Source organism: Gallinula chloropus, assembly GCF_964237585.1.
Source record: "Gallinula chloropus genome assembly, chromosome: Z".
Lineage (NCBI taxonomy): Eukaryota > Metazoa > Chordata > Aves > Gruiformes > Rallidae > Gallinula > Gallinula chloropus.
Window position 1 is genome coordinate 73,500,288 of NC_140089.1, and position 14,643 is coordinate 73,514,930.

The 14,643-nt window shown below is 40.0% G+C and overlaps 1 protein-coding gene across 2 annotated transcripts; it reads left to right on the forward strand.

The window, feature by feature from the left end:
* Positions 1 to 6,288: 6,288 nt before the first annotated feature.
* TMEM267 (transmembrane protein 267) lies at positions 6,289 to 13,857 on the forward strand (the record flags this gene model as incomplete). Of its 2 annotated transcripts, XR_014618001.1 has the most annotated exons (3): positions 6,564 to 6,600; positions 11,129 to 11,218; positions 13,522 to 13,626. XR_014618001.1 is itself a non-coding variant. In XM_084278932.1 (2 exons), 2 exons carry the CDS (start codon positions 6,289 to 6,291, stop codon positions 13,855 to 13,857), a joined length of 648 nt encoding a protein of 215 aa, XP_084135058.1. The 2 variants fall into 2 exon arrangements, 1 of the variants encoding a protein (XP_084135058.1); XM_084278932.1 differs by lacking the exon at positions 11,129 to 11,218 and having other exon boundaries at positions 6,289 to 6,600; positions 13,522 to 13,857.
* Between the last annotated feature and the right edge of the window lie 786 nt (positions 13,858 to 14,643).

The window sequence follows — 14,643 nt, forward strand, 5'->3', positions numbered from 1 at the left end:
GGTAAAGCGGGGAACACTGCCGTGCCAGCCTGGCCGGAGCCGGCGTTAAATTCTTTTTGTATCGACACAGGTGCCCATATGTCGCGACAGGTCGTGGGATGAGACAGGGCAGTGCGGTGCTTTACCTCACGCCGGGCACGCCGCGGAGGAGCGGGGCTCCCGTGGCACTCTTGGCCCCGCTTTCGCGGTAACGATGACAGGACGTTTTTCTTCCTGACTGAGGAGATGGCTGGTGAGGGACTTCGGTGCTGAGACAAAGCGCACTCTCTCTCAAGGCAGGAAAATGTTGCTGATCTCCGTGATTTGACATGCCTGCCGCATGGCACTGTCCAGCCCCTCTCCAGTACCACACACCTGCCGTGGTTTAATCCTAGATAGGATTAGCTTTTATTACATGTATGCTGTTGTAGTTAATGAGGGGAATACATAAACTGCCCAAGCTGCTTGGGTTTGGGTTTTTTTTTTCTGTCTAGAATGAAAAATTAATTGTTTTCTTCCCCTAGCTAGTCATGTGGTCTGTTCCTGGTCCTTTCAACTCTTTCTTTTAGATACTTACCGGCTCCAAAGGATTCAGCAAGCTGAAGGTCTGCATTTTCAAGTAATGTTACCTCTTTTCAAATGCTTTAATTTATGGCCCTTAAATAAATAAATAAATTACTGGCTGGGGGTGGGGGTGGTGCTTATTTGTTTTTTCTTAATTTCCTTGTGCATGCAATTCAGTTCATTCCTTGTATCCTGGTAAAATTCTGAGTTCTTGCATACTTTTGTCTTCTTACATCTCCAGCCCCCTGCCACCCTCCAACCCAAATAATGCATTATAATGACCCAAAAATATTTTCATTGTCAGTTCTTCATAGATTTTTTTTTTTTAGGCTCAGATCTGCTTTTCCATAGATATATATTAAAGTTTTCAGCTTGTGTCTTAAATTCTAATTGTACTTTGTGAGGTTTTTCATATAAATTAACATCCAATACCAAATAACACCTTTTTAGGATATTACAGAAATACAAAGGACTACTGTGATCTTTTGCCTTACTGCATAAAATGCATAATTCTACTATTTTTATGCATTAAATTCCTGTATGTGTGTACCCGATAACTTTGTGCAAAACTGGGGCAAAAATTTATTAAAGCAATATTTCTAAATGTTTGTCTTAGCCTTTGAGTTTTTCTTTTCCTCTTACTTAATGACTTGAAAAACTCTTTCCCCAAATGCATATTTACAGCTTTTACCTAAATATCTTCTTGTGTCAGTAATTTAAAGTGTTAAGTGTGTGTTTGTTAAAATTATTTTTCTAATTGCATTAAATGAAATTAAATATATCAGCAAAATTGCCTTTTGTGGGTATAGGCAGAGGTTATGCATAATGCTTTGATACAAAAATGTCTTGGGAAATCAAAAATATAAGCAGTGTAACTCCATCAGCTGTTGTGTGCATATGCTTTATGTAAACCCAACCTAAATCTTCCTACCACTACGTTAACTGTGCTGACCACCCGTCAGTTTCTAAGTGTTCTTGTGTAATACATCTGTTTTTCACTGTTTTAACAAGAATGTAAGCTCCACAACTATGCTTTCTGAGATTTATAGGATAGAAAAGCTTATTGTTCATAGTAAAGAGCCTGAAAATAGTAATTTTTCAGACAAAAAAAAATCTGGTTTTATATTAGAAATTGTAATTTCAGATATTATTTTGGTTGAATGGAGTTTTGATTTTGCTACTCTGATTTCAGTCTTGATCTGCAGAATATTTATTCTTACACTGTTGTACCTGGGAATGTACCTTGATTTTTACAAAGGCAGCAGTGATTTCTGTCTATAAAAGACAGCAGAGGTGGACTGGTTAAAAAACAGATATGCCATGGACATGGCCTTTGACTAAGGGCAATCCAAGTCAGATTTTTGGTTCCCGTTCTTCATTCCGCCTCAGAGACACCCATTCACAACTTGTCCTTGTTTGCAAGTTGGCCTTTTTACCTTTATTTCATTGTATGTAATACTCAAATCACACTCGTTTTGGATTTTTTTTTTTTAAGTCTGTGGTGATAATTTTCCTTTATAGTTTATGCACATTAATAGTATCCACAGCAAAGCTGTGTAAGCCCACCACAGAACTAATACAAACCTTGCTATTTGAATTTATAGGTCTGTGATTATCTATTCCAAATAGATGGGATGAAATTAAAAAGAGATCCCTGAATGTCTCTCATAAATGTTTCATTGGCTGGGAATCTTACAGGCACACATCTGTTAAAATAGATCTCTATGCTTTGAAATGCAGTTACTTGAAACCTAAGGCTGGAAGGTCTGTTAACATTACAACATTGGGGGTTATTAGCTTTTAATTATTATCCTCTTCCATCTTTATTTGTGCTTTTTTCTTGTTTTATGGGTGGCTTTTTTGTTTTGCTCTGGGGTTTTTTTGACAGAGCTTCTAAGGGCTAGCCAAGGTTGCTTTTAGCTTGGTTGTATTTGTTCAGGAATTCATTAAAAAGATGCTGCTTCATTCTGTGTATTTAACTCATGTTCACTTTTGATGTATGTTTTATAGAGATTTGGAAGAGCTTTTTTTAGTATTGGTGCTTACTGCTGCCTGGTTCAGTTTATTTAGGATGAAACAAATGGTGTTTGGTCTTTCCTACGTTGGACTGGGCAGACTGGATTTGGAAAGGATACAGGCTCAGTGCTGAGGCATAGACCACGTTTGCTACTGGTATAAGGCAACTGCAATGGAAAAAATGTGTTCTAGTCCCAGGGTAAGTTTGATTCCAAACACGGGTGTGTTTTTTAGAGGTACATTGCTGCATCAGCTCTTTGCAGAATAGATTCTCCTACAGATTTCATGGTCATTTTAAAAAAAAACCACTCTGCCATGATAGCTGTGTGGACCAAAAGTTGTGAGGAGATTGCTGTTTGTTCCTAAAATTGAATTCATGCAGAAATGTACTGTATGTTGTAATGTCACTTTGTGTCTGCATGTTCATGCAGAAGAAGCAAGTCATGATTAACACTCAAAACTCGACCTGCTTTTTTCGTCTGTGTGCAAAGCCCATGTGTTATTCATGCTTGCTTTTTTTTTTTAATGTTCTCTAATTAAATTACCAAGTGGGACTGTTTTTCCTATGAAGGTCAATGCCAGTAGTCATGCCTTGGAGATAGTTCTACAATAAACAGGCATTAAATAAACTAGAAGAAACATCTAATATTTTCTGGGACTTGCAATCAATAATGTGTTTAAAATAATAAACTACTGTCTGCCAACATTGTTATAAGTATTCCTTTTTAAAGGAAGACAAATACACTCATAGAAAGCCCATTTAGAATAAAAATTTACCTGATGGATTAAGAAGGATTATCAAGATTTAAAGTATTGAACAGAAATAACAATCTCTTGGGAAGAATCCATTTTTAGATAGGATGTAGGCTTTGAAACTGCAGTCTGTCTCCATGGTTCCCCAAAAAGAAGGTAACAAGATCTTGGGACAGTTAGAATTGATAATATCTTGCAAAGACAGCTTTTCAGCGTGTTTAACACAACAAAGCTAGGCAATACATAATTCAGATAAGGATTTTTTTCTTTCAAAAGAGTTCTTTTTGGAATTGCCACAGAAATGAGTACTCTGTCTTTATAATTTAGGTATCTGTAGGTGCTGCAGGATATGGGTGTAGGGTGGGGTTGTATTTAAAATAAATTATTTTGGGAATTTCTTTTGAGATGTAAAGCAGTTCTGTAAGGACAGTTATTACTTCTAAGAAATCACCTTGTAGAAGAGGGTGTCATAGCAGTTACAGAACATAAATGTTTTTTATGGACATAAGTAATTATTAATGCTAATAATCATGCCTTTATTTTCAAATTACAATGGTCAACTTTTGAAAAAAGCAAAATTACTCTGATTAGTTAATTTTTTTTTTCCTGCAAAAAGCTGTTATGAGAGTAATGTGACAGGCAATAGACAAGTCCTAAGAGCAACAGTAGAATTTGCTGCTGGAACACAGAATCACAGAATCAAAAGGTTGGAAGAGACCTTTGAGATCATCAAGTCCAACCATTCCCATCCTATGCTAAACCTAAGTACCTCATCAACCCATTTTTTTAACACATCCAGGGAAGGTGACTCAGCCCCTCCCTGGGCAGCCTGTTCCAGGCCCTGACAACTCTTTCAGTCAAAAATTTTTTTCTAATGTCCAATCTGTCCCTGCCCTGGCACAGCTTCATGCCATTTCCCCTTGTCCTATCTCCTGTCACCTGGCTGAAGAGACCATCGCCTACCTCTCTACAACCTCCCTTCAGGTAGTTGTAGGTGGTGATAAGGTCTCCCCTCAGCCTCCTCTTCTCCCAGGTAAACATCCCCAGCTCCCTCAGCCGCTCCTCATAGGATTTGCCCTCCAGCCCCTTCACCAGCCTGGTTGCCCTTCTCTGCACTCGCTCCAGGACCTCAATGTCCTTCTTATGGTGAGAAGCCCAGAACTGGACACAGTACTCGAGGTGCAGCCTCACCAATGCCGAGTACAGGGGCACAATCACCTCCCTAGACCTACTGGCCACACTGGTTTTGATACAAGCCAGGATGCCATTGGCTTTCCTGGCCACCTGGGCACACTTCTTAACTCATATTCGGTCTGCAGTCAACCAACACCCCCAGGTCCTTCTCTGCCTGACAGCTCTCCAGCCAGTCTCCCCCCAGGCCTGTAGCACTGCATGGGGTTGTTATGTCCCATGTGCAGCACTCTACACTTGGCCTTGTTAAACTTCATCCCGTTGGTCTCAGCCCATCGGTCCAGTCTGTCCAGATCCTTCTGACGAGCCTCCCTACCCTCAGGCAGATCAACACTTCCTCCCAGCTTAGTGTCATCTGCAAACTTACTGAGGGAGCATTCAATCTCTTCATCAGGGTCATTGATAAAGATGTTGAACAAGACTGGACCCAGGACTGAGGCCTGGGGGACGCCACTCATGACCGGCCTCCAGCTGGATTTTGTTCCATTCACCAGCACCCTTTGGGCCCGGCCATCCAGCCAGTTTTTAACCCAGCTGAGGGTCCACCTGTCAAGGCCAGTGGCAGCCAGTTTCTCAGTCAGAATGCTGTGAGAAACTGTGTCAAAGGCTTTACTGAAGTCCAGGTAGACCACAGCCACAGCCTTCCCCTTGTCCGTTAAGCGGGTCCCCTTGTCATAGAAGGCGATCAGGTTAGTTTGACAGGATTTACCTTTTGTAAACCCGTGTTGACTGGGCCTGATCCCCTGGCCATCATGCATGTGCTGCATGACAGCTCCCAAGATGATCCTCTCCATGATCTTCCCCGGGACTGAGGTCAGACTGACAGGCCTGTAGTTCCTTGGCTCCTCCTTCCAGCCCTTCTTATATATGGGTGTCACATCTGCCAGCCTCCAGTTGAGTGGAACTTCCCCAGTCTGCCAGGATTGCTGACAGATGATGGAAAGGGGTTTGACAAGCACATCTGACAGCTCTCTCAGCACCCTCGGGTGAATCCCATCTGGCCCCATTGACTTGTGGGTATCTAACACATACTAAGAAAAACCATATGTAGTTTTGGTCTGTAAGAAATTAGTTTTGGTTACTTGTGTTTGACTCAATGGTCATTGTGTTTATGATAAATAGGAAAGATATTTTAGTGATTCTGGTTTTCTTAATGCTTATTCTCCCATCTCCAGGCTGAAGGGCTTGCTCAGAAAGGGGTACACAGGTGATAATATATATGTTTACAATGTATGTAAATAAAAATAGTGGTTTGCATCATAAATTAGAAACTCAGTTTTTAACAGTTGTTGCAGAGAGAGATTTGGGATTTTTTTTTTTAGAGTCAGTCCTAGGAATCCTCAAAATTGGACCTTTTGTTGTTACAGTGTACAGGATTTAATTGAAGACCAGGAGGAATCTTGAAACATACTCAGTGAATTATCATAGACATGTTTCAAATTACTTTGTAAAATTTAATATTTCAGAAAGTGGAGTTAGAACTTACTGTGGTACAAGGGTGCTTGTTCTAATTAAAACAGGATGAGTGTTTTAATTCAGATCTGTAGTGTTCAAGTCAACAAATTAACTGAATCAAATATTCCCTAATAATATTAATTACAAACACTGAAATGGGGGGTGGGTATGCTCACTTGTAGCTGTGATAGCAATGTTTTTATGCTAATATTGTTCTTTCTTTAAGTTTTCTTTCTGTTCTTTGACTTTTACAGAACAGCTGACAATACAAAGGACAATGCACAGTGTATATGCTGATGACGTTCTGTGTGCTGTGACGTGGGGTTGGCCATGGCATCTGAGACTGAAAAGGCCCATGCCCTTCTCCAAACTTTCAGCACAGCTTCAGTTATCTCTAGTCTGGGTTTGGGAATATTCTGCTTTGTAGCAGACAGACTCCTGCAGTTTTCTTTCATTCAGCAAAATGACTGGCTCCGAGCCTTCTCTGACAACGCAGTGCACGGTATACTGGGGATGTGGTCCTGGGCAATAGTGATTGGGCTCAGGAAGAAAAGTGACTTCACTGAGGTCACTCTGGCTGGCTTCCTCGCTTCTGTCATTGATGTGGACCACTTTTTTCTTGCTGGCTCCCTGTCATTAAAGGTAAGTCAACAGATCAATGATTGTTTATTTTCTTTCTTCATCACTGTTTATTATTGTTCTGTTGTATTGTGAAAAAAAATTCCAATGATACTTTAATTAGAGATATTTTTAATAGATATACGGGAATATTTGTATGCAGTTCTTACAGTTTTAAAAACCCTAAATATTTTACATCTGCTGTTAAGTTCTGCTTCTTACAGTCCTCTTAGAGCTCTGAAAGCCTCCGTACATGCTGTCCTATGCATATCACATCCTTGCTTTGTTATGCAACAGTGAAGTGAAGTGCTGCCGTGCACATTTTGTGTATAATGTGGATTATTTCATTTCTGTTTACAATACAGTGTAGAAATATCTGGAAAGTTGATAATCCAGCTGCTGTTTGATTTCATTCAACCTTACCAACTAGTGCATTTAGTTTTAGTCAGCCTGAAATATTTCTCTTACAAATAAGATATGTGTGAACTGTTATCTTTTAAAAACTCAGTCTGATTTTGTTCTTAAATGTAATTAATTGAAGAAAAAAACGAACCACAAAAAAACAAACCAAAACCAGGTATCAAACATGCTAATAAAAGTAAAAAGGTGAATTGGCTCCTGTAACGGAATAGATACGATGTAAAGGAATGTATTACAGAACTGCCTGTTAGGACAGAATTTCTCAATAGGAGTAGTACTAATAGATTATGGCACTCTTTTTCAGTGATTCTCTAGTGGTTTCGATGTGTCCTGTTCCCTCTTACCCATTCAGATATGTACATATATTCCTGTCCTGCCTGCACCAAACACGTATTCCCAGCTTCCACTGACCACAACAGTCTCTTCTGTATACTCGCCAAAACATTCTGGCCACGATTTACATAACACTGCCCTCCAGACCTCCCTCAGGCAGACACTGCTCACCCCCTGTGGGCTTCTGCTGGGCTTCTGCTCCCCATAGAGAGTCCTGCCAATCTGCTTGTTACCAGGAATTTGCTCTGCTAAGTAGCACAAGTCCTCACAATTAGATGCTCTTGTTGCTTGCATGTGTACACATACGTGCTAGTTACACCCCCCCACACACCACCCCCAAAATAAAATTCACCCCACCTTCACAGGAGAAGGGGAAGATACCAACCTTTATCCATTCAGAGTGTAACTTAGTTGTTCAACAATCTCTCTCCTCCTGCAGTTTGCTGGTAATAGTGTTAAGTTCTTCATGTGAATGACAGAGGAAATAGCTCCTAGGAAGCAAAGGAAGGAAGGAGGTAGAGGGAAAATTGCTGTTCTTTGTAATCCTTTAATTAAAAGAAGAACAATGCCAAATGGTTTACAATTTTAAAAATATGTAGGAGACAGCTAAATGCAAGAAGCATTATTGCTTACAGTTGAGATGTAAAAATCTGACTTTCCAGTGGGAAGATGTTTATGTACAATATCACTGTTTGTCATAGAGAAAAGATGTTTTGCTGTTTGTGCTTTTGGTCAGTTTTTTCCTTATATTTGTGTTTGACAGAAACCATGTTTTCACAGAATCATAGAGTGGTAGTAGCTGGAAGGGTCTTGAGGTCATCTTCCCAAACCCCCCTGCTGAAGCAGGCTCACCTGAGCCAGGACTGTGTGTAAACAACTTTTTAATATCTCCATCGATATAGACTCCACAGCCCTTCTGAACACCCTGTTCCCATGCACAGTCACCATCACAGTGAAAACGTGTTTCCTTATGTTCAGGAGGATCCTGTCATGTTTCAGTTTGTGTCCTCAGCTCTTTCCCTGTCAGTGAGCACCACTGGAAAGAGTCTGGCTCTGTTCTCTTTACACCTCCCCTTCAGATAGTGGCACACCTTGATGACATCTTCCTTAAGCTTTGCCTTCTCCAGGCTGCACAGCCCCAACTCTCATCCTTTCCTCCTAGGCAGGATGCTTCAGGGCCTTCATGGTCTCAGTGGCCCTCCTCTGGACTCTGTCCCTTGTAGTGAGGAGCACAGGGCTGGACTCAGCACCCCTGACATGGCCTTGCCAGTGCTGAGGAGAAAGGGAAGGATCACCTTCCTCAGCACTCTGGCAGCACTCCCAATGCAGTCCTGGGTAACACAGCTCTTCTTTGCCACAAGGTCACATTGCTGTCCCGTACTCAACTTGTTATTCAACAAGCTAAATTTCCTAAAAAATGCTTTCCAGCCTGCAGCATATACTGGTACCTGGCACAGTTCCTCCCTAGGTATTCCCTAGTTCTCCCCTTTTTCTTCACATCTTGCATGTGGAAATGCTGTAAAATGAAAAGCAAAGTTAGTTTGGTTGTTTAATGGATCCTATAATATTACGAGTTTGGTATAGCGTGTATATTCTTATGTATATTTTATTATTTTAATATCAGTAAATGCGAGTAATGAATGGCTAGTTTTTGGAAAGTATTGTTGAAATTTTATTGCCGCTTTTTGTTGCATTTAAAATTATTGCCAGTTTTTTTTCTTACTTATGGCCACTAGATGACAGTCTCAACCAACGTCTGTTGTACTGGGTTACAGAACTGGGAGGTGACTTCTCTCTTCTGCCTTCAGTGGGGCGAGGTTAAACATGCTTACACTTTCCATGATGGAGGAAGTTCGTGTAGCCTACCCATAGCGTTCCAATCAAAGCAAATTATTGCAATTTCATGACTTAATTTGTTCCTGTGTTGTTTCAGCTCCTAAGCAGCTAGCAATTGTTTTTTTAATATGCAGCCCGAAGTGTTGTTGACAGATAGACCTTAGGGTTTTTTATTCTTTAAGTCCTCTCTGCAAAAGACAGCTGATTCCTGTGCTCTCCCAACAGATATTTTTCAAATACAAGATGTTGCAGGTGGAATAGCCCTTAGTAGCCAAACTTACCTAGCTGAGGCAAGAAGGAAAGATGCCCAAAGGCTTTCCCACAGTAATTTGTCTACAAATTCCTCCCTCTTGCATATGCTAACTGGGCTAGTAAAGGATGTTTACCTGTTTACAGCCTTACTCTAACAACTTGCAATACAATTATGCTTTATAAAAAGTCACTTTTTGACTAAATAACTTGCCTGGATTTGTTTTCCAAATGCCTTTCTATTTTTTCCTGGGGTTGCCTTTTGCCTAAGTTATCTTCAAAGGATCCTGTCCCAAACTCTGTATAGTATTTTTAGGCAAGACTTCATTAGAGTCTAGTAACATAAATTCCTCTCCGTGTCACAAGGATACAACACATCTGTCTTTCTAAAAAGAAAAACCAGCTGCAGGTTTTGTTTCCTTGCCATGCCACCCAAGTCTGTTTAGTTTGTGAGGTAGTGTAGTCCCCATACACTTTTCTGCTGTGTCTTGTCTGGCTAGCCAGACCTGATGGTAGTATGTGATTTTTCTCTCCTCAGCTTAACACCAGGCACCTTTCAGTTTCATGTGGTGATTTCAGGCTGTTGCCTGTGTAATTTATTACTTCATGAAATACTTTTTACTGTGTATTTGTTAGCTCCAGTCCCGCTCTTCCTCTTCAGTTTGCACGATTGAGAGTAACTGACTTAAGAGACTGCAATGCTTGCTGCTTGTGCAACACATTGCTAAGTAACTAATAAGTTAAGAAATCTAATTAGCTAACCACACCACTATTACTAATTTGTAACAATAGTATTTTTCACATTACTTTACGCAATTGTCTATAAAGCTCTTCAACGTCACTCCTAAACCTGATGACAGGTTATTTTTTTGAAATAACTCTTCAGTGCAGCACAAGGCAGCATTGCCTTCCACCTCCAGTTGCAACCTTCACACTGCTCCAGTCATCTGCTCCTGTTTGAGCTGACACAGCTCCCTGCTTGGATCATTTGGCTGTTGGGCTGTTTTTTCACAGTGTCGACATTATTTTTCTGGACTATTCAGGGTAAATAGTCACTTGTGGTGTTTATACCTTTGATAAATACATGTGTACAAAGTAGCATGTGATCTGCCCTTTTGCCCACATTGTTTTTGCAACAAGTATAAAGTCTACAAAGACTTTGCTACCTTGAGTTTGTAGTTCTTTGTGCTCCATGTAGGTTTAACTGTCTATTGTATGCACAGAAGCGTAAAAGAGTCTAAGACTGAGTGTTTGAAGTCACTGACTAGCTCCAAAGGTGGAAGTTACTGCAGCTTGCCATCACACTCAGCATTGCTGATAAACAAAAGCAGCATGGTGGACTGCCCCCAGTGTCCCCCAGGATTGTAAGCCAGACACCTTGCAGAACAGATGTGCAGAAATTGCTGGCTTGCAACTTCAGACTCATCCGCTTCTAAAAATGTAGAGGACACCGTTGGTGGCAAACAAGATTGTACTGATAAAAAAATACATAACACAGCTGCTAAATATGCCACTGTTGGCTGATCTGAACAGCACAGGAGCATTTCTGGATTTGGAGAATAAGCTTCGCACACACACAATCAATTTAATATTGAAATTGTATTAGCCTCAAAACTAGGGACTATGACTGAGGGAGCCCATATTGTTGCATAAATTCCATGGCATCACTTTGATCATTAAAGCAGAGTTTGCTTGGGTTGTCTCCTGTCTCCAGCTGCTCATGGTAGTGTGTGTGAGAGGGGCTGGAGGAGCAGGAACTTCAAGAAGATCTTGCACCTGATTGAACACATAGGCAAATGGAAAGGTAATTTGTGTTGTGAATAAGTTCTGTTTGCAACTGGGTAGATTTAGAGGGACATCTACTATCTCTCTCACAGTAGATGTCCCTCTAAATCTACCCAAACCATAATAATTTTTTTCCAGGAGGTCTGAGGCAGAAAAGGCATGGGGGTTTTAAGACCTGGTGATTTCCAAAGGTGGACAAATTCGCTGTTGGGAGAAAGAGTGAAACAGCTTATATTGCCACATAGAACCATGTGTCTGTCTCTTGAGCTTGGCAACTCGGGATTTAAATGTGCCTGTAGTTACAGAATGTAGAAGACAAAAGAGACTATTCTTCACTCAGAACTTGGGCAAGAGCATTTCAGAAGCCTAATGACTGTGCTGCAGTTACAAAATAGGGTTTTCTCTTGTTAAAACTGAGTGTTCACATTTGCTGTGTGAACAACCTTGCTATCTAAATTTCTGCATGAAAACAATTCAAGCATCACCTCCCCAAAAATTGGAAAAAGATTGGGCACTGATACTGGTAAATTACATATGTAGTTAGCATTCAAATTCTCCTTACCGTGTTGCTGTTGACACTTAAACCTCCATAGGGCTGAGAGAAAAGACTCAGGTTTTGCCACTTATTTTTTCAAAGTGCGGAAATAATGAGCAGTCAGTAGCATATCCTGCAAAAATTTACCACCATCCAGGGCATTTTATCAAAATTAGGCTAGTATGGACTTTTTAGGTTCTTGCTGATAGTAGCAAAAACCTGACTATCTTTGTAGAGTAGGGGATAAATGATTTTGCTATCACAAAATTCATGTACTGTATGAAACAAAAGTGAAATTGTGGAAAATACACCCTTTGCACCAACTTTGAGCTGGGCCCATACCATTACAGTTAAAACCTGTCAAGACGATTTCAGTTTTTCACTCCTGTCACCTGATTGAGAGTCATGGACAAACATCTGTCAGGAAGCTAACAGAGCAAAGCTTTACACAAGCCTTGCAAGGCTGGCTTTGGTTTAAAACTCAGGCTGTTGCATCCCAAGGTAGTCCCTTGGCTAAGGCTACATCAGAGTTTCCCCTACAGAGAAGATGGTGTTCCAAGCAGTTGTCTAAATTACCCATTAAAACTTGATTTAGCTATTCAAGAGTCACACTGTCAGGTACTGTAGCTGTTGAATCCTGCAACAGTGAATAGAACAGAAGCATTAACAGGTTATTGGCTGGTGTCTTGCGGCTTTGCTTTCTACCATAGATGCAGTGAGGAATTTGTTCAGCATAACAATCAGATGCACCTTCCTGTGCAGATAGTACGTCTCTGGTGCCTGTTACAGTCTCCCCAAATCTTTACCAAATGTTCTGAATTGAGACATTTAATATTACATCAGCACCTGCATAGACCTTTTAGTAATGTTCTACCATTTCTCCTGTGCTTACAGAAATAAGAATCTACTTATTTGTTGATTAGAAATCCAAGAAATTTCTCTCACACTTTTTTCTTTTGCTATCTTTGAATTTGTGGAGATAGCTCCAGCTGTTGCTAGTTAAGTACATCTGAAATATTTTCTTAAGTATGAATATTAAAGCAATAGTTCTGACTTCTTAAAATGGCTAAGTTTAATCTCACTACATAGACATTCACCTGAATTAAAGTCAGGCTTTTAGCTGAGTTAACTTTAAACAAGTTGTTGCCATGAAAACTCCAGTTACAAATGATTCATATGTTGGCTTCTGAACGTGCCTTTTACCTCTCTGTAAAGAATACTGTGTCAAGGCAATGAAAAGACATGTAACCTAGATCATATTTTGGTTTTAGTGGAAATCGCTGTTCTGCTCTAGATATGGTCCAACTAAAACAACTTAATGGGTGCTAAGTATAAGACAAGATGTGGGTTTGATAATAAAGGCAATTAAAGCATTTGGAATATTTCAAGTAAAATATTTCAGATTTTTAAGGTGTATTGTATTGTTTTAATTATCTTGAAATGAAATACATAAAATCAGCACAGCAGACTATACAAACTCCTGAATACCATATGAGTACATGACAAATAGCATACTTCACCCCTGTGCCTCCCTGTTTTGCTGTAGGTAGTGGTTAGTAGGATGCATGGTTCATGTCACACAGTAGGGAGACAAGGCAGCACACGGCTCTCATACACATAAAACAGCCATACTGTTAATTTTTATCAACTGCAGTGGAAAGGAACAGTATGTTTTTCTTTGTGCTTCCACTTAGTGACGTCATAAAATGTGCCTGTAAACATCCATGAAACATTTCATTTCTTGTCACAGCTGTAGCCATTGCCAACTGTGTTTTTCTTTCCTACAGGCTGCTCTGACTCTTCCACGGAGACCACTTCTTCACTGTTCTACTGTGATTCCTGTTGTGGCTCTGACATTAAAGTTTATTATGCACCTTCTCAGGCTTAAGGACTCATGGTGCTTTCTTCCCTGGATGTTGTTCATATCCTGGACTTCTCATCACATCCGTGATGGGATTCGTCATGGCCTATGGATCTGCCCCTTCGGAAAAACTCCTCCTTTGCCATATTGGCTCTATGTAGCAATCACAGCATCTTTACCTCACCTATGTTCATTTATTATGTACTTAACAGGAACTAGAGAATTAATGTCCATAAAACATGGAATTCACATTGATGTATAGGAATGATGGGCCTTTAAAGGTAGCTTCTGTTAGCACTTGAAATAAATAGCCTGTTTATGATTTCCTCATGTTTCCTACAACTTCCAGGTTTGGCATTTCAAGCCTGTGGAGCCCATCAGAGCTCCTGTGTCAGTACTTGAGGTCATAGCAACCTATTTAATCAATGGTGATAATTTTGTATCTGTACATTCTACTTGTAAAATATGTGGTCTTCCATTACAGTTCATGCATAGCTAGCTGATTTTAAAAGTACTTGCTCTGTCTGTAATTTTATTGTTCATGGTGCCATTCAGTTTGGATTTGTATTCTGCCTTCAGGTAATACGTTTCATCTAGATAGCATTTATATGGCACTTTAAATTTTTAATGCTAAGTATTGGTGAGAATCTAGTTTTGTATGGCACTTCTATTGAATTTATTTATTTGTTTTCCTCCTGGACTCTTACATTCAACTATTTGAGAAGAAACACTTCGTATTTCACAGCGTGCAACTGTGTATCTGCACCTCTGCAAACACTGGGACCACATAGTGTTTCTAGTAAATTCTACTCCTCTGTAGTTGCTTGGTACTCAATTTGCAGATAATTACTAGCTATTATTTGTGGTTAGAAAGGAGAAGACAGTTTGGTTACACTATTATGTGTGTTGGCCAAAGGGATTAATTTTAAAGACATACTAATTATGGGTTTTATGTAGTTTGGAACTAAGGAATTTTAATAAATATTTAAGAATTGTATGAAGGCAAATATTTATTACAGTAAAACATAAGCTTTAAGGGATTCAGGAT